Source organism: Bubalus bubalis, chromosome 15 (genome assembly GCF_019923935.1).
Source record: "Bubalus bubalis isolate 160015118507 breed Murrah chromosome 15, NDDB_SH_1, whole genome shotgun sequence".
In the NCBI taxonomy this organism is placed as follows: domain Eukaryota; kingdom Metazoa; phylum Chordata; class Mammalia; order Artiodactyla; family Bovidae; genus Bubalus; species Bubalus bubalis.
The window spans coordinates 40,194,044-40,216,551 of NC_059171.1; the positions used below are offsets into that span (position 1 = coordinate 40,194,044).

The 22,508-nt window shown below is 34.8% G+C and overlaps 1 protein-coding gene across 3 annotated transcripts in view; it reads right to left on the minus strand.

Moving 5' to 3' along the window:
• Positions 1–22,508, minus strand: part of ZC2HC1A (zinc finger C2HC-type containing 1A) — a 53,603-nt gene that overhangs the window by 12,515 nt on the left and 18,580 nt on the right. For all 3 annotated transcript variants that reach the window (XM_025265207.3, XM_044928663.2, XM_044928662.2), the window contains 4 exons: positions 16,690–16,831; positions 14,247–14,395; positions 8,922–9,021; positions 8,204–8,303 (listed from right to left, as the gene is read on the minus strand). In XM_025265207.3, the coding sequence (XP_025120992.3) occupies positions 8,204–8,303; positions 8,922–9,021; positions 14,247–14,395; positions 16,690–16,831 (491 nt within the window). The remainder of the gene's footprint in view (positions 1–8,203; positions 8,304–8,921; positions 9,022–14,246; positions 14,396–16,689; positions 16,832–22,508) is intronic.

Sequence of the window (22,508 nt, forward strand, 5' to 3'; positions counted from 1 at the left end):
AATGGAAGCAACCTAAGTGTCCATCAACAGATGAATGGATAAAGATGAGGTGTATATATATATACATGTACACACACACACGCACACAACCAAACAAATGGAAAATGGAATACTACACAGCCATAAAAAGAGATGAAATTTTGCCATTTGCAACAACGTGGATAGACTTGGAGGGAAGTATGTCACTTAGAGAAAGACAAATACTATTATTTGTATATAAATTACAAATACTAATACTATTACATCACATATGTGGAATCTAACAAATAAACTAATGAATGTAACAAAAAAGAAACTGACTGAAAGATAGTGGTTACCAGGGTAAAGAGGGAAGGAGAGAGAGGCAATTTGGGGTGGGGCTCACAGAGGTTTAAACTACTATGTATAAAATAATTAGGCCATAAGGATATATTGAATAACACAAGAAATATACGCAAATATTCTAAGAATTATAAATGTATTATCACCTTTAAAAATTGTGAATACTGTACATCAACTATACATCAATAAAAAATTTTAAACGCTAAAATTATCAGTTTACAACAAAAGATCTTTCAAATACTTAAATATTTTCCTTAACTGACTTGGATCCAGAACAGCTCTCATGTACCATTTTCACATTTATTTTAGTGAACAAGAATGCTTCTTTATCCACATTTCCTTTTCTATTAAACCATTTCTTTTCTGTCCCTTCCTTCCTCCCTTCAGTAGCATTAAAAATAAGTCAAAGCAGCAACAGGATTAAAGGGATATTTGGAAAGAAATTGAATTCTTTGCAAAAGTGGCGACATATTTTCAAAAGGAATTTAAAGTTTTAAGCCCAACTGATTGCACTTTGGTTGAAGTTTCTTCTCGATGTGTTTCTTGGTCTGCAAACCATTGATAACTGACTTAAGGAAGTGAATAAAACAAGTAAAGGAAGCAGGAATTCTCTACTATACGTTTTGCCCTGCCCTCAGGGGTCTTCGATGTTTCAGATTATGAAAAACATCACCACTGGTGATTTTAATACTTAGTTTATACATCTATCTACATCTGGGGTTACTCTGATAATAAATTTTGGAAACATACAATGAGAAATCTACTGTACTATGTGTTTTTATCTTATTTACAAAGTTTGACAATTGTAATTTCAATGTGATAGTAATCATTACAGAAATATCAACATCAATGTTTTCAGAGTGCCTCTATGCCGTTTTTCTTTTAAAGGGTCCAATTCAGTAATGACAATGCTACACGAAAGGTAGCATTGTCTGAAAGATATTAAGGCAGGAATAAAGAAATCCATTTAGCAGTAAAATCACTGTTGCTGCTGTTAAAGAAAAGAAGGAACATATTTTAAAGCCAACCAAGCACATCTACACAGCATAAATTTGGTGTAGACTAAGCAATCTGATATACAAAACAGAATTCCCATCTGATATACAAAACATAGAATTTCCAAATGAAGTTCAAGGATATACCCTTACATTGGTACTTAGATTTGGTCAGATTAACATGAAAGTATACTTTTAATCTGTTACTACTCTTTTAATTCAACCACACAAATGTGTTTGAATGGATTAATGAAAGTGCAAAAAAATAAAAACCCTTTGGTTCACTGGACACTAATATATGGTCCAACTTCTTAGACAGTCCACATAACTTTAAAAACAGGGAATAAATAAAGAATCCTTAAAATCCCTACCTTCAAATTATAAATAAAATTCCTACTTACCCATTCTAAAACAGGGAGTGGCAAACTTATCCTATAAAAAGCTAAAAAGTAAATATTTCAGACTTTGTAGGCTATATGGTCTCTGCCGCACTCGACTCTGCCTCTATAGCATGATTGCAGCCATAGACAATTCACCAGTGGCCATGTGTAGCCATGTTCCAATAAAAACAACTGTTGGGCAGGATTTGGCCCTCAGACCATAGTTCAAAAAGATCACCTGCTCTAAAACATCAAAATTCCACACTTGAGAGGATGCTAACTATTTTAAATTTTTTAAAATCGAAATGAAAGGAAGATTTCAATGATGATCTAAAATTTTACCATAAAGAGTTACAATCAAAATCACTATCTTATAGTCCAAGACAAAAATGTGTAACTTTTTGTCAAGCTGATACATTTATATAAATGATGGACCCAGGGTTTTTAAACGGGCTATCTCTAGTTGTATGTAACTGCCATAATATAAATAGTATATCTAGAAAGGAAAAATGCTTTGGCAGACTTTCCAAATATTCATTGCTGAATGAGCGTTTTTGGCAATGCTGCAAATATTTGGCAACATATCCATCTATTTCTGAGTTGAGATAAACTTTAACCTAGGAAAGGTCCCTGTTTATTGTTGACACCATGAGAGTGAATTTTTAGGAAATAAATAAGCCACTCAGTCCTGTACACTATAACAGAGCAGAAGAGATAAAACAAAAAGATGACTTTTTTTTTAATTTTATTTTATTTTTAAACTTGACAATATTGTATTGGTTCTGCCATATATTGAAATGAATCTGCCACAGGCATACATGTGTTCCCCATCCTGAACCCTCGTCCCTCCTTCCTCCCCATACCATCCCTCTGGGTCGTCCTAATTTGGGGATAAATTTTACCAAGAGGTATTGTGTATCTATGTGGACATCTATAGCTATGATGTTTCAAGGCACTCAAAGTTTCAAAGCCTTCCATACTTCTACTATTGGTTAAACTCATTGATTAAATTCTATATAGATAACATAGTAACTCAATTCCATGGCAAAGTGAGCTTCCTTAGTCTAATAGTTGAAATAATTTTTATCCACATAGGAAGCCAAACTGTGCAATTCTAGGTTGAGGCATTTCTAGACCAATAATGAAAGTCAGAGAAGTTCATAAAAATCTAAATAATGGTACACACAAACCACACACATCAAATGACTGGCTTATAAGAAAAGCTTGTTTCCACTCATATAAATATATACTCAAAACCTAGACATTCATTTCTCACTCCTGTTAATATAAAGCATGAGAAACCAATTTATTTTTTCATAAAAAAAAAAAATGCTCCTTATCTGCATTGTTTCTCTAGTTTTACCACACCTACTATATCCTATCTCCAAAGTAAACTTCTAGTTCTTAGAGTAATTGAACAGAAGTAAATCTCTGCAATTTGATACTTTAACTATTGAAAATTATCAGCTGAAATACCATTTAAGTTAGTAATTAACCATTAAGAAAACAATTCTCTAGGTACAACTGTGTAAAGTCTCTGACATAATTCAAGTACAGCAATATTTATTTAAAACTCTGGGTTTCATCATACTTCTAATATCTCTAGGAATAAATAAAACTATTTTTGGCACAAGAAAAATTTTTCTATTAGGATGTATTTTGCTTTAAAAAATTCTGTTAAAATCAGCTGAATCACAGGTTGTCTAGAATTATCAAAAGAAAGTGAAAGCTAAAGTGAAGTCATGTCTCTTTGTGACCCCATGGACTGTAGCCTACCAGGTTCCTCTGTCCATGGGATTTTCCAGGCAAGAGTACTGGAATGGATTGCCATTTCCTTCTCCAGGGGATCTTCCCGACCCAGGGATCGAACCTGGGTCTCCCGCACTGTAGACAGACGCTTTATCATCTGAATTTTTCCAAGTAAAAAGATAAATTTTTCTATGGTGTGATTTCAATATATGCTAAATATTATCGATCACTGATATGTATGATTACAGGCAAACACAATAAAGACTATACACACCAGGCTTTAAATAATTTCAAACCATTAAAATGACTCATTTTACTAATCTCAAAAGATGCTCAACTTCTTGAACATTATAGCTAACCAGATGTCTTAATTCTGTCTTTACTCAATTCTGAATTATCTGTGTCAATAAAAATCATGATAATCATTTTTGTTGTTGTTCAGTCACTAAGTTATGTCTGACTCTTTCTGACCCCATGGACTGTAGCACACCAGGCTTCCCTGTCCTTCACTATCTTCTGGAGTTTGCTCAAATTCAGACCCACTGAGTCGGTGATGCCATCTAGCCATCTCATCCTCTGCTACCCCCTTCTCTTTTTGCCTTCAATTTTTTAGTATGAAAAGACAAAAGAACAGTCATACAAACCTCAAGTAATTACAAGTACCAGAACCATGATTCTGTGATGTTGCAAAAAGTTGACAAATCAGGATCTGAATTTATTGATTCACTATTATTTCATATATTCACCAAAAATTTGTGTGTCTGTATGCCAAGTATTGTACTACATTTTGTAGTTATATCTGTAAGCAAAGCAGACACAGAGCTTTGCCATCACAGATTTTATAATCTAGTAAGGGAAAGAGACAAACCATTACCTCAGTAATTCTAAAAAAGGAATGAGCTCTGTCACTAACTGGACAGCTATGAATGATTCTATTCAGTATAATAATCATATTACTATCAGTTAATACAGTAATTATATTAACATAGTAATATATTGGTCAGAAGCATACATCACCACTCTCTTTCCAGCAGTTAGAAACAGTCCTTTAACACATAAGCATCATATATAGCATGGATAAATGAGATTTAAACACTCATGCCTGACAGTTTAATATGGGACAAACAAAAATTTTTAAATCTTTATAGCATTACAGCAGTGCAAAACTTGTAAAATTCTTGTGCCCCAAGTTTTTGCTCATTAGTAAAAACATTTTCTCCTAAAGATTAATAAATGTTCATCAGCTGTCAAGGTATAAGCAGAGTAAAAGTTGTCAGAGCAAGAAAGAGAAAACAGATAAGAACAAAGTCAGGTAGCTACTAGTTAGGGGCAAAGTAGGATCTAGAAATCTAGTATTTTAATCCAAAATCCAGTAACCCTTTTCATTTTTACCAGCCAGCTTCACATGCCCTCTTAAAAAGAGTGTCAGTATAACTTAATACTGCCAACTGGTTAAGATTACCAGTATGATAGGAAAGGTACTAAAAAAATTACCAACCTATAATTCACAGTCAACCATAAATGAAACCTCCACTTATAAACTTAAAACATACTGATATTTCTATATTTACGTATCTAATGAGTCAACTCAGTAGAGCAGCTATAAAAAGAAAATCAGATGAGTTTTTTTTTAGCACTGGGAGATGAGAACCTTTTTCTTTCAAACACCTGTTCTACTGATAACCTGTCTCTTTAAGAATAAAGAGACACTGATGTATACAACAGTCTTTTGGACTCTGTGGGAGAGGGAGAGGGTGGGATGATTTGGGAGAATGGCATTGAAATATGTATATCATATATGAAACGAGTCGCCAGTCCAGGTTCGATGCACGATACTGGATGCTTGGGGCTGGTGCACTGGGACGACCCAGAGGGATGGTATGGGGAGGGAGGAGGGAGGAGGGTTCAGGATGGGGAACACATGTATACCTGTGGCAGATTCATTCTGATATATGGCAAAACCAATACAATATTGTACAGTTAAATAAAATAAAATTAAAAACAAAAAAAAAGAATAGCCTGTCTCTTCTTTTTGGAAGCATGACAAAAAGAAAGAATTTAACTAATCAGATCTTGTTAGCTGATCTTGTTTTTTTTCTACAATGAAAATACAATAAATTATCTTTAGATCTTAAACACTTTACATGTAGTCCAAATTAGGAAACAAAAGGCAATTAACTCTCTATTGATAGATACCATCCTATATATTTCCTATATAAAAGCCAAACTAAGACTCTAGATCTGAAAATAACATGTGTCATGCTTCCTAAATCAACTTTATAAACAGTATCTGTAAATACAAAGAACAAGGCTACATTCTAATAATCATATGGCCATCCCTTAGTTTTCTTGTTTATCAAAATGAAAAGTCAGTTTGTACTTATACAGTATAATGAAAATTAGTATACTACCCAAAGCAATTTATAGATTCAATGCAATCCCCATCAAGCTACCAACAGTATTCTTCACAGAGCTAGAACAAATAATTTCACAATTTGTATGGAAATACAAAAAACCTCGAATAGCCAAAGCGATCTTGAGAAAGAAGAATGGAACTGGAGGAATCAACCTACCTGACTTCAGGCTCTACTACAAAGCCACAGTTATCAAGACAGTATGGTACTGGCACAAAGACAGAAATATAGAATGGAACAAAATAGAAAGCCCAGAGATAAATCCACGCACATATGGACATCTTATCTTTGAAAAAGGAGGCAAGAATATACAATGGATTAAAGACAATCTCTTTAACAAGTGGTGCTGGGAAATCGGGTCAACCACTTGTAAAAGAATGAAACTAGAACACTTTCTAACACCATACACAAAAATAAACTCAAAATGGATTAAAGATCTAAACGTAAGACCAGAAACTATAAAACTCCTAGAGGAGAACATAGGCAAAATACTCTCCGACATACATCACAGCAGGATCCTCTATGACCCACCTCCCAGAATATTGGAAATAAAAGCAAAAATAAACAAATGGGACCTAATTAACCTTAAAAGCTTCTGCACATCAAAGGAAACTATTAGCAAGGTGAAAAGGCAGCCTTCAGAATGGGAGAAAATAATAGCAAATGAAGCAACTGACAAACAACTAATCTCGAGAATATACAAGCAACTCCTACAGCTCAATTCCAGAAAAATAAATGACCCAATCAAAAAATGGGCCAAAGAACTAAATAGACATTTCTCCAAAGAAGACATACAGATGGCTAACAAACACATGAAAAGATGCTCAACATCACTCATTATCAGAGAAATGCAAATCAAAACCACTATGAGGTACCACTTCACACCAGTCAGAATGGCTGCGATCCAAAAGTCTACAAGTAATAAATGCTGGAGAGGGTGTGGAGAAAAGGGAACCCTCTTGCACTGTTGGTGGGAATGCAAACTAGTACAGCCACTATGGAGAACAGTGTGGAGATTCCTTAAAAAACTGGAAATAGAACTGCCTTATGATCCAGCAATCCCACTGCTGGGCATACACACTGAGGAAACCAGAAGGGAAAGAGACACGTGTACCCCAGTGTTCATCGCAGCACTGTTTATAATAGCCAGGACATGGAAGCAACCTAGATGCCCATCAGCAGATGAATGGATAAGAAAGCTGTGGTACATATACACAGTGGAGTATTACTCAGCCATTAAAAAGAATACATTTGAATCAGTTCTAATGAGGTGGATGAAACTGGAGCCTATTATACAGAGTGAAGTAAGCCAGAAAGAAAAACACCAATACAGTATACTAACGCATATATATGGAATTTAGAAAGATGGTAACAATAACCCTGTGTACGAGACAGCAAAAGAGACACTGATGTATAGAACAGTCTTATGGACTCTGTGGGAGAGGGAGAGGGTGGGAAGATTTGGGAGAATAGCATTGAAACATGTAAAATATCATGTATGAAACGAGTTGCCAGTCCAGGTTCGATGCACGATACTGGATGCTTGGGGCTGGTGCATTGGGACGACCCAGAGGGATGGTATGGGGAGGGAGGAGGGAGGAGGGTTCAGGATGGGGAACATATGTATACTTGTGGCGGATTCATTTTGATATTTGGCAAAACTGATACAATTATGTAAAATTTAAAAATAAAATAAAATTAAAAAAAAAACAAAAAACAGAATAATTTGGGCCTTGGTGAGACAAGGCTATATTCCAGTGAGAAGGAAAAATAATCCATTTCTATTTCTAAATTTCTTTTGATTTACAAAGGCTTTGTTATGTCATAATTTTTTAGTTAAGTATGCATGAGAAATTATTGTTTAGTGTATCATTTGCTATTGCAAATAAAATTAAATACAATAAATAGTTCACACAAAAAAATAATAATGTTAAATATCTAGCACAGTGCCTGATACATGCTTAAAAAAAATTGTTAGTACAAAAGGTCTACTGTATTTTAAGCAATTTCCTTAGACTAGATTCTCAGAAGTAAAATTATGAAATGGAAAATATGAATGTTTAAGGCTCTTGATAAATGCCACCAGAACCTCTTCCAAACTGGTTATACTAATTTAGACTCTCAAGAGCAGTATGCAAGCTCCTGATCAGCAATATATTAAAAGTCAAACTTAGAAAATTGAGATGAATGAAAAAGCCAACTGTGTGTGTGCTTGTGTGTACTAAGTCACTTCAGTTGTGTCCGACTCTGTGTGACCTCATGTTACCTAAACAAAATAAAATCTTAGTATCAAGCATATATGAATATACATATCACTAAAAAAATAAATTCTATGTAGACTTACCCTGCATGAGGGGCTGCTATCCCTTTATGAGAGGGAGACAAGGTCTGAAGTTTGTTTCCCGAAGAGCTGCTAACTGAAGACACTTTACCTGAAGGAGCACCTTTTAATACAAAAGGTATTAGTTTTAACAACACTCTGAAAAAGAAAAATCACATTAACCAGAGCATCTGACAAAACAATGCTTTCATGGCAATAAATCTTCAAGGCAAAAAATCAAAATGAATTATCAAATCAAAAATTAAATAAAATTTTTATGGGACAACATACAGCATCCTTCATTTCTAATTTTGTACTTCTTTCTTACAATTTACATACAAATGAAGGTACACTTCAGCAATCAAGATCTTCTTTAAACCATTAAATATTTGCCTATTAAGGATAATTATAAAGTTCAGACAGGTTTAGGCAGAAACAAGGGAAAAAAATACTGTGGACAAAGAATCAAGAAAAGGACCTTGGTTGACTACTCTGAAGAGATGATATATCAGTAACTACCTTGAGGACAGACATTTAGGCTAAAAAAGGACTACAGAACATCTAAAGTAGAAACTACTGAAAGTTACTCTATTTTTACCCAAAATAATTACTTATCTTCCACATCAACTCCTAATAAACCTAGTTTTAAATAATCCAAAACAGAATACTGTCTTCATTTTCTTCTCTACTGATTCTGATATTTAAAAAAAAAAAAATCAAGTTATTTGACAGATCTCATTACCTACAACAGTTTTGCTAGTGCCGCTTGGTTGTGGTAATCGTGATGATCCTGATGAGGTGGTCCCAGGAGAATTAAACTTTTTAAGTGCAGGCGGCTTATACTAAAATAATGAAAACACAATGTTTTATCAACATCACATTTTGATTATGGATTACAAACCAGTATTTCAAAAGCACACATTCCCTTCAATGAGTCAGATGTTTCACCACCTACTCAAATTATCCAAATTTAGAAAGAGCAGGTTAAAATATATCACCTTAGAGAGAAGTTTCCCAAGAAATGTTCCTTCTCTTAATTGGCGTACTAAAATTTTGGCTCAGATGTCCTACTGCTAAAATAGAGAGTAAGAGTAACTTTTCCCAGGTCAAAGAAAACAATAATGGATCAAATGGAAAAAAAATTCGTCAATGTTAAGATTTTAAATGCCAACCATATTATTAAAAAAAAGTTAAAACTGCCCAAAGATGCTCACTTGGGGGTACAGCTTTACAGGTCAAGCTTTTTGTATGTTCCTTGGTATGGTTTTGTATTTCATAATATAATCCAGGCACATATCTTACTGATGAAAATTCCTAAGAGCACATATAAGCCTAAACAAGTTTTAAATAGCTGTGTAACGGATTATTGCCCCAATGTGAAAATAAAGAGCTAATTCTTCATTAACCTCACCAGAACATGTTCCATGAATGGGATATGGGCTGAGAAAAGATACGGTATTTCAGCTTATCTCATTTATTCTCATGTTTTTTCTCTATGGAGAAATATCACCATCAAGTTTGTTTTACTGTCTCTTATTTAAACAAAAATGGTCTCTGTTACTGAATATAAAAGCATCTCATTGATCACCCACTCCAGTATAAAGAAGGAAACTAAAAAAAAAAAAAAAGAAGGAAACTTGCCCAGGGTTACACCCAACTTAACGGAACAGGAATTAAGACTCATACTGTCTTAGTACTAGCCCTGTACGCCAACTATAAGCTGATTATTGTACTTGCCTGTGTACTTGAGCCCTATGCTTAGGACTTTATGAGGAAAACTGGTTTTAAGCCCAACTTTTAAAAATCAAATCATATTTTTAACCTATTATCAGTATAAAATTCAAGATGCTCTGCTATTAAAAACTGCTGGCTAAGCACAAACATTAAAGTCACACATTGTAACTCTTCAAAATTCAGTATTTGACCTTTTACAAAAATAAATCTTGTAAAAGGGTCACTCACACACACACACACACACACACAAATAACAAGCACATTTGACACTATAATGCCAGAAACTCCAATTTCTTAACCACTTGGCAACTAGAAAACCTTTAATAACTGTCCATCAAATGAACAAAATGACTAGGAGACTTTGGAAATGTATATGGAGCCATATATATATACTGTTTCTTGGAAAACCTAAGAGGTATTTCCTGTAGTATCAGTCTTTGTCATGAAAATATCAATACTATTGAATACATTAGGAAAGATTTTAAAACACTATGGAAAACAAGACCTAACAAAGACTTGTCAAAATATTAGAGGCATGCCTACTAAAAATATGGTCAATAAAATTGGATTAAGAAACAGGACTGGTGACTCATTTACATTTTGCTATTTATCAAAACAGAGAACAATATACAGTGAGAGGTCAAGTATTAGGCAGGAAGAGCCCCAGCAGCATTATACACTGGGAATAAAGATTTTTATGTATATATTAGGAATCTGTATATTAACTTAACGGCTTATAAACAGAAAAAGGCAGAATCTCCTTCAAAAAGTGCTTTGTTTTTCTGCTCTGTATTAGACCGCCTATTATTTTACTCAGTTTTTTGGTCAGATTTTCTGAGATGATGAGAACCTAGCCCAACTGTATCTATCTCCTACAGTATTTCCTATTACTTTCAACCAGAACAAGTCAGGGTAGTTTCCTTACTGACTCCTCATACTACTCTGAATGTTTCTTGTTTAAAACATACTCATATATCTCTCAGTAACTAGCTGTTCCCCTGACCTAGATAATATGACTCCTTCCTTAATGAGCTATATTTTATCTGTTCTACACACCAAGCTGAAATTCTACTGCTAGGCATTCAGGATGCAGCAACAGCAGCAGCAGCAGCAATGATTTCGCATAAATTCATTTTAATGATTAGAAGAACAAAATCTATTTTTACAGTTATATTCAATATGTGTTTCAATTACCACGTATTAAGGAGGTGATTATTTCATGTGTTTTTATACAGATCACAAACCTAATACATTTCCTTGGGAAAATATTTATGTTCACAAAGACTTTTCATTTCTGATAAAATGGGAGAAGGTATTTATTTATTTGGACCAGGGCAGCATTCAGCCCAAAGATGGGCACAATAAAGGATAAAAATGGTAGAGACCTAGTAGACGCTGAAGAGACCAAGAAGAGATGGAAAGAATACATGGAAGAACTGTATAAAAAAGATCTTAATGAACCAGATTACTATGATGGTGTGGTTAGTCACCCAGAGCCAGACATTCTGGAGTGTGAAGTCAAGTGGGCCTTAAGAACTGCTGTTAATAAAGCTAGTGGATACAATGAAATTCCAGCAGAACTATTCAAAACCATAAAGGATGATGCCATCAAGGTGTTGCATTCATTATGTCAGCAAATCTGGAAGACCCAGCAGTGGCCATAGAACTGGAAAAGGTTAATACTCATCCCAGTTCCCAATGGTACCAAAGAATGTGCTAACCACTGGACAATCGCACTCATCTCCCATGCTAGTAAGGTCATGCTTAAAATCTTGCATGTTAAGTTTCAGCATTATATGAACCAAGAACTTCCAGATGTCCAGGCTGAGTTTAGGAAAGGAAGAAGAACTAGAGACCAAACTGCCAACATTCACTGGATTATCAAGAAAACAAGGGAATTTCAGAAAAACATCTCTCTGTTCCACTGACTACGCTAAAGCCTTTGATTGTGTGAATCATGACAAACTGTGGAAAGCTCTTACAGATGGGAATACCAAACCATCTTATCTGTCTCCTGAGAAACCTGTATGCAGGTCAAGAAGCAACAGTTAGTACCCTGTATGGATTGGTTCAAGATCGAGAAAGTACAACAGGGCTGTCTGCTGTTGCCCTGTTTGTTTAACCTTCATCATGAAAAATGAGAAGTCATGAGAAATCCCAGGCTGGATGAGCTACAAGCTGGAAACCAACTAGACTTTAAGAAAAATATTTATAAAGCTATCATAGATTAAAAATAACATCATGGTCTGGAGACTATAAATAAAGGCCAAAATTGATTTTATGTAAAATCAAAATAGTGACTACTTCATGAATGCCTGGGGCTGAGAGTGAGAGAACATTACATTCTGGGACTGAAATAGTGCAGTGAGGCTTTTGTAAGACTAAGAATAGTCTATTTCTCAATGTTCTTGTGGTTACACATGAATTTATGTGTTGTGCATTTTTTTCTGCATATAATTTACCAAAAAAAAAAAAAGGGAAAACTATATGAAAAAAGTCAGAATAAAAGTGTTGTAAAAAATAAGAGCTTAGAGATAAATATTTAAAATATTAACTATGGTGATAACTTTTAAAGTATATACATGTATACTTAATTTTCCATAGAGAATAGAAAGCCCTTTAATAATCAGAAAACATTATTAACAATTGAATGGCACATTTTCAGACTTAAAACTTCACTACTTTAAAAGTAGGGTAAGTAAGAATCAATCAGAATACTGAAAATTCCTAAACACAAAATATTTACTGTGTTGCTTGAAACTCATAAGGTAACTCAACCTAACCTAATCTGATACAGAATCTAAATTATGCATGGGTTATTTAATTTGTTCTTTTAAAATAACAATATGTATTTTAGCATACATTAGATAACATTATTTGGTCTGCTATGTCTTCATGGGTCTACTTTAATACAACCATCCTTGAATTTGATAAAATTCCTAATGAAGAAGAATTATGAAAGCTTAAATGGTAGAACTTTTTCTTTAACTACAAGAACCTGATCTTTACTGTATTTGTAGTGGGCTGCAATAAGGCCAGATTATAGTTGATAAATATGATAAGGAAGCATTTAAGCATTTTTAGGAAAAGTATTCTACTTAGTTTACTAATATAGATCCAGTACTTGGTACAGTGTTACTCAAAAATGAGTGAACACAGATGAGAAAATATAGAATTAGACTGAAATAAATATATATGACTGGGCATGGAATCAGAACTGAAAATTTAAGGTGGGAACTAAAAACTATCTGGATTTTACATGTATGAATCATTTGGCACCACGGTGTTGAAATAAACACATCTTATTATATTTCCTTTACTCTTCTGTTTTATTCTTAAAGATCTTGTTGGGTGTTCTTAAACTGTTTAAAAGATATGCTTTGTTTGCCATCTATTTTGGAAATTCTTCAAAATGAGTTCTCTTTGCTGTTCTTTCCCCACAATGATGATGATAACAATCATATGCTCTATTTCCAAAAATACTTACAGAAATTCAATAGCAGGATTCTCTCAAGGAGGTCTCAATTGCAATGGGATCTTTTAATCCAGTATTTTATTCATAAGTAACAAGATAAGTGAATTTGATTATTCCCATTTGCTAAATTTACAGTCCAAAAGAAAAGTTAACAAACGAAAGCTTTGTGAAAAATAAAATTTGCTTCCAGAAGAGGCTGGCAGGCTACAGTCCATGGGGTTGCAAGAGTCGGACACGACTTAGCGACTAAACCACCAGTTTTTTTTTTTATGTAACAATATACTTAAAGAAAAACAACAGTAGTGCAAAAATAAAGTACACATTACAAAATTCTCTTGATGATTTATGGTTCTCTAACTGCTTTCACATACATCATTTCATTTGTTTCTCACAATAGTTACACAGATTACTTCACAGGTGAAGAAATAAAGGCTTACATATATTAACATCACTTTTGCCTAAAAGTTCAAAAGTAGAAGTCTGGATCTGAACGTATGCTTTCATTTCCTGAAATGTGTTACTCACATATCACATGAAAATATTCATTATTCACATGATTTTCAAACATGAATTTTTACTGCCAATTTCTCATTCATCTAACCCCTCTAGTTTCCTCTGCATCTGCTGTAGTGATTTTTAACCCTTTCTCCCTTTTTCCCCTAATACCTCTTTAAATCAAGTCTACTTCAAATTTTGTTCTCAAATAGCCATTCAAATTTCTTACTAAATCCTTGAACATTAATATATAAATTTTAGCAGGTGAGAAAACTGTAGTTAAATGTTCTGTAAAGAACAAACACAAAACCGTGAACTTAAATCACCTCATTATTTACTTGCAGGAATGATTACAAGGATTACCTGTGTCCGAGAAGTTGATTTTCCTTTGGTATCAGTAGAAAATTTGCCTTTATTACTAATACGTGCTGCCTGTTCTTTACAGAAATTTATATGTCTATCAGCCGCATTTTCATTAAATCTTCTCTGGCAATATGGACACTGAATATAGTCTAAAATAGAAAAAAGAAACAGATAAGTAACAAAATACTTGAAATGAGACATAAAGAATTATAAATTTTATAAACAGTAACTTAAGACATATACACCCTGTTTGCGAAGCAAAAACTTGTTTCTTTATAATCACCCAACCTGACTTATCAGAACTTAGTAAAGACATTTAAGAAAAAAAAGTCTGCTAGCATATGCTAAATCACAACTTTCTTCCAGCTTAGAATCAAATTTGAGGGGTGAAAAACAATAAATCCTCACTACGAAAAAATAAGGAAAAATGTTAATTCATTTTTGCCTCTATAATACTATATGTTTTCATCATACATATCTTTTTTATACGGTAGACTAGGTTAAGTAGTAATAACACATTACATTAAAAATTGGGCTCATCTGTTAAAATCTTTAATTTTGGTTAGATGAAAGCTGTCAAGAAATAATGTAAAAAAAAAACAAAACAAAAAAAAAAGAAATAATGTAAAAGACTTTATATAGTTTTATTTTCTTTAGAGGTCCCAACAGATGGAACAAGTGATAAAAATATATCTCATTAACATAATTAATTCAAGTTTAAGAAACAGCAAATGCTTCAAAGATTAAATATGCTTCCCAAATGTAATGCACATTATAAACAAAATTTCTTATAAAATTAAATCTTAAAGTTATCCCAGAAAAAAACAAATTTTGTAGCAGTGTAAAAGATTTAAAATCTATGAGATATCAAGAATAAATAAATATAACTTAGCAAGGTCACACAAAAAAAATCAATTTATTTCAAAAGGTTTACTTTTTGAGATGGAGTTTGCCTTTTAGAATTTACACTCATCTCAAGCTCAGAAATTTGTTCTGCTAACTACTGAAAGACATCTAAAACCTCTAATAACAAAGAAGTTGTTTTGTTAGGGCTGAGAGATAAAAAAAATCTCTAAAGTTCAAATTATCCTGAACAACTGCCACTCTCTCTCTCTCATTGACTTATGCAAACATGAGAAATATACCCATGTTGGTTCAATCAGATAAAATATACAAACACCTCTAAAACAAAGAGAGAATTCAGTTTCATGGGGAAAATTAAGGTAGAAATAGAAGAGACTCACACCCAGATAGAACATTCCAGAGTTACTCAAAGCATTAAAGTTAATTACTAAGACTCAAACAGGATTGGCCAACAAGGGCCCATGGGCCAAATACAGCTTGCTTGCAACATGTTTTCATAAAATTTTATTGGAACACAGCCATTTACATATTTTCTGTGGCTGATTTCTACAAACAGTGGCAAAAAGGAGCAGCTGCAACAGAGACCTTATGGCTTTCAATAACCTAAGCCCTTTATAGAAATTGCTTATCAACCTCTCTTCTACAATAAAATGTTATAAAGGATCATATCTAACTTTCCCTTTACTAACAAATTAATCCCAATCTAGAATACTAACACAATTTTAAAGCAGCTAACTTGCTATATTAAAATAACTACTTCTTGAGGCTACTCTGTACCCAATGGCAATATGTCAATGGTGCTATTTTAAATCTTTCAGTATCTCAATTATCTCATATATGGTTGCCAGCATCTTGCCTTGCTTTTGGTAAGGATAAACAAGCAACTTTTACCCACCAAATGAAGAAAATATAAAAATACATGAATTTAGCACAAATTTAGTAGTATCTGTTTATATGGTGGTTATCCCACTAGAATAACTCATTTTTAGAAGCAAATTATTTAATTCCCCTTTCTAGATGAGACGATACCAAAGAACTAAGCAATGTAACTATCTGAATCTTACTGAATGTCTACATTTCAATTGACAGTATGCATGACTGAAATGTTTTCCTGGAACATTTAATAGTTACTACAATAATTTTTAAATTATATTAAATACTAAATGGCCACCCACTCCAATATTCTTGCCTGAAGAATCCAATGGACAGAGGAGCCTGGTGGGCTCTAGTTCATGTAGCTGGAAAGAGTTGGACACGACTAAGCGACTAACACTACATGACTACAATAATTCTTAAATTATATTAAATGCCTTACAAAAAGTACTGAGAGAAAAAGTTTAAATCAAAGTACTGACATAAAAATATAATGCATTTCTATGTTGAATACTGCTATGTCTTCATAAGCCTAAATGCCTGGACTATCACCATTATTTTATAGGAAACTTACCAAGATTATGTTTCATCAAGTTCAACTATTATAAATTAAATTCAATAATACCTTAAAAATTTTAAGAATTCTATCAATACTATCAATATTTTGTCCCCATATGAACACTTTCTGTCAAAATACGCCATATACCAGGATCATAAGACGGTGGAGGAGGTGGGGGAAGTCTGCCACCCTCTTTCAGCACTTGACCAAGGCCTTTAGCTGCTCTTATTGTGGCAATGAACTCTTCATGCTTTCTTCTCCAATTAGATGGTTTCTTTGGTGGTTCAGGCTGTAAACAAATTAAAAAAAAACCACAAAAAACTAGTTTTCAAAAACAGTTAATATATTAAAACAAAACTCAAGAAAATATTTTAAATGTTCTCTTATCAGGAGTCCTTAAATGATCTTCTTCCCAAAGTTATAATTTTAAAAAGAAACTTTAGGCAATTGTATTTATATGCAATTTTTAAATACAACTGTAAATTGTGTCAGACACTGCTAAATTGCCGTCTGTCAGTGTTACAAACATTTAACCCACCACTCAGGATGTATTTCCCTATTTTCCCATAGTTTCTCCAACAATGTATGATAGTGAAATTTTGTTTTTTTTTTAACTGATGAGAGGTGAAAAACAGTTCTTTCTGTGGTTTTTAATTGGCTTTTTCCCTATAATGAGTGAAAACAAACATCTTTTTGTATCATCATGAATTATTTGTATTGCCTTTTCTGTGGTGTGTTTATAAAGCCTGGTCAACATATCTATTGGGTTATTGGCCTTTTTTCTATTTTTAACAACTTCAAGTAGTTTTTTTTATAGACTAGCCTCAACCCTCCCCCACAATATATCTCTTTCAATCTTGTCTAAGTGTCCTCTGATATGCAGAATTATTATTTAAATGCAGTTTAACTTACTTTTTATTTTACTGTCTTCATATCTGTAGTCACTTAGCAAGGTCCAACCTCACACCAAGGTAAAATAAAAATTACCCATGTTTCTGCCTAGTCCTTTCATGGTTTCATTTTTAAGATTTTTAAACTTTTATTGATTTGGAATTTATCTTGATGTATGGAGTGACATATGGACTCAACTTTATTTTTTGTTTTCTAACATAGCTATGCAGCTGTCTCACCATCCTTTACTGACTTTTCTCCCTACTGAACTGAGACAACACCTTTATCATATTCTGTTTGGCATTTGGGCTTATTTCTGAACTCTGTGTTCCACTGTTTCAACTGCATGTGTCAATACTCGTGTTTTAAATATTGAGATTTTATAATATTTTAATATTTAGTAAGGGCTTCCTTGGTGGCTCAGTGGTAAAGAACCCGCTTGCCAATGCAGGAGACATAGGAGATGCGGGTTCAATTCCTGGATTGGGAAGATCCCCTGGAGAAGGAACAGCAACCCACTCCAGGCTACAGTTCATGAGGTTGCAGAAGAGCTGGACACAACTGAGCAACTAAACAGCAAAGGTTAACTCTACTTTATTGTGCTTCTCTTTCAATCTTTTCTGGTTATTCTTACATGTGTATTTTTCCATTTGAGCTTTAGATTCAGCTTGTTTTTTTAAACTACATTTTAACTGGAAAAACTAAACATTACATTCATATACAACTTAACTTAAAATCTCTATTTAGCTGAGATTTACTTACCTAAGAATGTGATATATTTCCATTAGAAGACATGTTTGTTTGGGTCTTTCAGTAGTTTTTTAAAGTATTCTTTGTGAAAGTTTTCCACCTTTATTACTATAAGATTTATTCCTAAACTGAAGAAAGAAATGGCAATCCACTCCAGTATTCTTGCCTGGAGGATTCCGTGGACAGAGAAGCCTGGTGAGCCCCAGTCCTTGGGGTCACAAAGAGCCAGACACAGCTGAATGACTAACACTAATTCCTAAATATTTTATATTTTGTGCTGTTCTTTCTTAAGAATCTTTTAATCATTTTTATATTTCAATGAGTTGTTTGTTGAAATATGAAACCTTTCTGCATATTAACATTACATCCCATTACAACAACGATAGCCTTTTACTTCTTTTTAATGAATCTATTATTAAAAGAACCACAAAGGAAACCCCTGGCCTAGATGCCTGCCTTTACTGTTAAATACATGCGGACGTTTAAGGAAGAAAAAGCACCAATCTTTTAAAAACTCTTTCAAAAAATAGAAAACAAGAAAATAACTTTCGAACTAGTCATTATGAAAGCAACAAAACTGATTACACAGACATTCCTGTTCTGCTTCTCTAAATCAACACGTGTCCAGGAGGCCTGCTGCTGCCATCGATACTCCCTCAATTCTTACACTGATCACTTCAAACACAGGACACTTTAAAGTGGGCCCCTCACCTTCAGAAAGAGTATTATCTTTTCCATTAGTGCTTTCTGAGAGCCTCTGCTCTGGACCTCTTCAAATCTCCGTGCCTCTTCCCTACTTCCTCCCTCCTGGCTTTTGTCCAATTTCAGACAGGCTCATTCCACTTTCAGCTCATTCAAAGTTCCTGCAGCTTACCCCAGTTCCTGCCTCTGCTGTGATAAACAAGGGATATGTACTTTCAGATAAGACCCTCATCTTTAAGGAGTCACCTTTCAGGGTGAGGAGACCCCCTCAACTGTAAGGTGGCAGGTTCTCAGATTCCAGGCCACGGGCTCCCCAGCAACTTCCTGCTCTTCTTCTGTGGTAGTTTCTCCTGGATCTCAGTTTCTTTGGGCAGCTCTGAGATAACCTTGTGGCTCAGACAGTCAAGAAACTGCCTACAATGTGGGAGACCCAGTTTTGATCCCTGGGCTATGAAGATCCCCTGGAGAAGGAATGGCTACAGACATGACAAAGTGACTTTGAGAGGAGAAAGAGACATACTTTGTTTGTAGTCCCTGGAGTAAGCCTGAATTTCTCCAAAAATGGGAGTCTGTATTGACTTTGCTCCACTCTGCTTGTGATCTTTGTATTGAGAACCTCACCGTGACATTTGAGCACACCGTGAGCACACCACGCATGCTCAGTTGAATCTAACTCTTGACCTCATGGATTGCTGCATGCCAAGCTGCTGTGTTCATGGGATTCTCAGGCAAAAATACTGGAGTGGGTTGCCACTTACTCCTCCAAGAGATCTTCCCAACCAGGGATCGAACCTACATCTCCTGCATCTATTGCACTGACAGGTGGATTCTTTACCACTGTGCCTGGGAAGCCCATACTATGATGTTTAAAATCTTCTAATACACTGTTTCTCCAACTAATATGCAGATGACTCATTCAAAGACTTTGTTAAATGCAGATTCTAATTTAGTATGTCTGGGAGGAACCTGAGATTCTGCATTTCTAACAAGTCTCCAAAACAGTGCTACTATTACTGCTCTATGGACTGCACTTAAAAGAGCAAGAAAATAAAACTACTTATCGTAAAGTAAGTTTTTACTTGGCTTTTTCTTAAAGATTAATTTTTTTAAAGTATACAAACCTCCTCTTTAAAGAAATAACCTGGATGTCCATCCACAGATGAATGGATAAAGAAGCTGTGGTATATATAAACAATGGAATATTACTCAGCCCCCCCAAAAAATAATGAATGTGAGTCAGTGGAATTGAGGTGGATGAACCTCAAGTCTGTTATACATGGAATGAAGTCAGAAAGAGAAAAACAAACATCACATATTAACACACATATGGGATCTAGAAAAATGGTTATTGATGAACCTACCTGCAGGGCAGGAACAGATAACAGACTTGTGGACACAGTAGGGGAAGAAGAGGGTGGGACGAATTGAGAGAGCAGCACTGACATATATACACTACAATGTGTAAACAGAGCTAGTGGGAAGCTGCTGTATAACACAGGAAGCCCAGCCCTGTGGGGAGGGGAGACTCTAGAGTGAGGGGAGATACACACACACACACACAAACACACAATGCCTGATTTGTATTGTTGTATTGCAGAAACCAATACAACACTGTAAAGCAATTGTCCTCCAATTAAAAAACAAAATTACTGAGAGATCACCATGGATAAACTTAATGTAATTCCCTTAATAATTCCACAAGACAGATAACTACTATCACCATTTTACAGAAAACAGGAGCCAGGGGTAAATCCAGACAGTCTGACTGTTGAGCCAGCTTTCCAACTCACTACTTTATACTGCCTCCAAAGATTTAATTAGTTTATGTAGGCTAATTAAAGTTAACATAATCACATATCTGGCAGGTTACCAGGGAAAACTAAATAAAACCTTGTCCAAGCTTCTCCATCCTCCCCTTAAATATTCATAGACTGAAAAACAAAGATGAACTGACTTCTTTTTTATTATCAAAGGACTTTACTAGTATGATTAACCGTCCCATAGGGAAATGCTTTTCTGTACACAGTGGAAGTGAGAAATAGATTTAAGGGTCTAAATCTGATAGATAGAGTGCCTGATGAACTATGGAATGAGGTTCGTGACATTGTACAGGAGACAGGGATCAAGACCATCCCCATGGAAAAGAAATGCAAAAAAGCAAAATGGCTGTCTGGGGAGGCCTTACAAATAGCTGTGAAAAGAAGAGAAGCGAAAAGCAAAGGAGAAAAGGAAAGATATAAGCATCTGAATGCAGAGTTCCAAAGAATAGCAAGAAGAGATAAGAAAGCCTTCTTCAGCGATCAATGCAAAGAAATAGAGGAAAACAACAGAATGGGAAAAACTACGGATCTCTTCAAGAAAATCAGAGATACCAAAGGAACATTTCATGCAAAGATGAGCTCAATAAAGGACAGAAATGGTATGGACCTAACAGAAGCAGAAGATATTAAGAAGAGGTGGCAAGAATACACAGAAGAACTGTACAAAAATGATCTTCACAACCCAGATAATCACGATGGTGTGATCACTGACCTAGAGCCAGACATCCTGGAATGTGAAGTCAAGTGGGCCTTAGAAAGCATCACTACGAACAAAGCTAGTGGAGGTGATGGAATTCCAGTTGAGCTCTTTCAAATCCTGAAAGACGATGCTGTGAAAGTGCTGCACTCAATATGCCAGCAAATTTGGAAAACTCAGCAGTGGCCACAGGACTGGAAAAGGTCAGTTTCATTCCAATCCCAAAGAAAGGCAATGCCAAAAAATGCTCAAACTACAGCACAATTGCACTCATCTCACACGCTAGTAAAGTAATGCTCAAAATTCTCCAAGCCAGGCTTCAGCAATATGTGAACCGTGAACTTCCTGATGTTCAAGCTGGTTTTAGAAAAGGCAGAGGAACCAGAAATCAAATTGCCAACATCCGCTGGATCATGGAAAAAGCAAGAGAGTTCCAGAAAACCATCTATTTCTGCTTTATTGACTATGCCAAAGCCTTTGACTGTGTGGATCACAATAAACTGTGGAAAATTCTTCAAGAGATGGGAATACCAGACCATCTGATCTGCCTCTTGAGAAATTTGTATGCAGGTCAGGAAGCAACAGTTAGAACTGGACATGGAATAACAGACTGGTTCCAAATAGGAAAAGGAGTACGTCAGGCTGTAAATTGTCACCCTGTTTATTTAACTTCTATGTAGAGTACATCATGAGAAACGCTGGACTGGAAGAAACACAAGCTGGAATCAAGATTGCCGGGAGAAATATCAATAACCTCAGATATGCAGATGACACCACCCTTATGGCAGAAAGTGAAAAGGAACTCAAAAGCCTCTTGATGAAGGTGCAAGTGGAGAGTGAAAAAGTTGGCTTAAAGCTCAACATTCAGAAAACGAAGATCATGGCATCCGGTCCCACCACTTTATGGGAAATAGATGGGGGAACAGTGGAAACAGTGTCAGGCTTTATTTTTCTGGGCTCGAAAATCACTGCAGATGGTGACTGCAGCCATGAAATTAAAAGACGCTTACTCCTTGGAAGGAAAGTTATGACCAACCTAGATAGCATATTCAAAAGCAGAGACATTACTTTGCCAACAAAGGTCCGTCTAGTCAAGGCTATGGTTT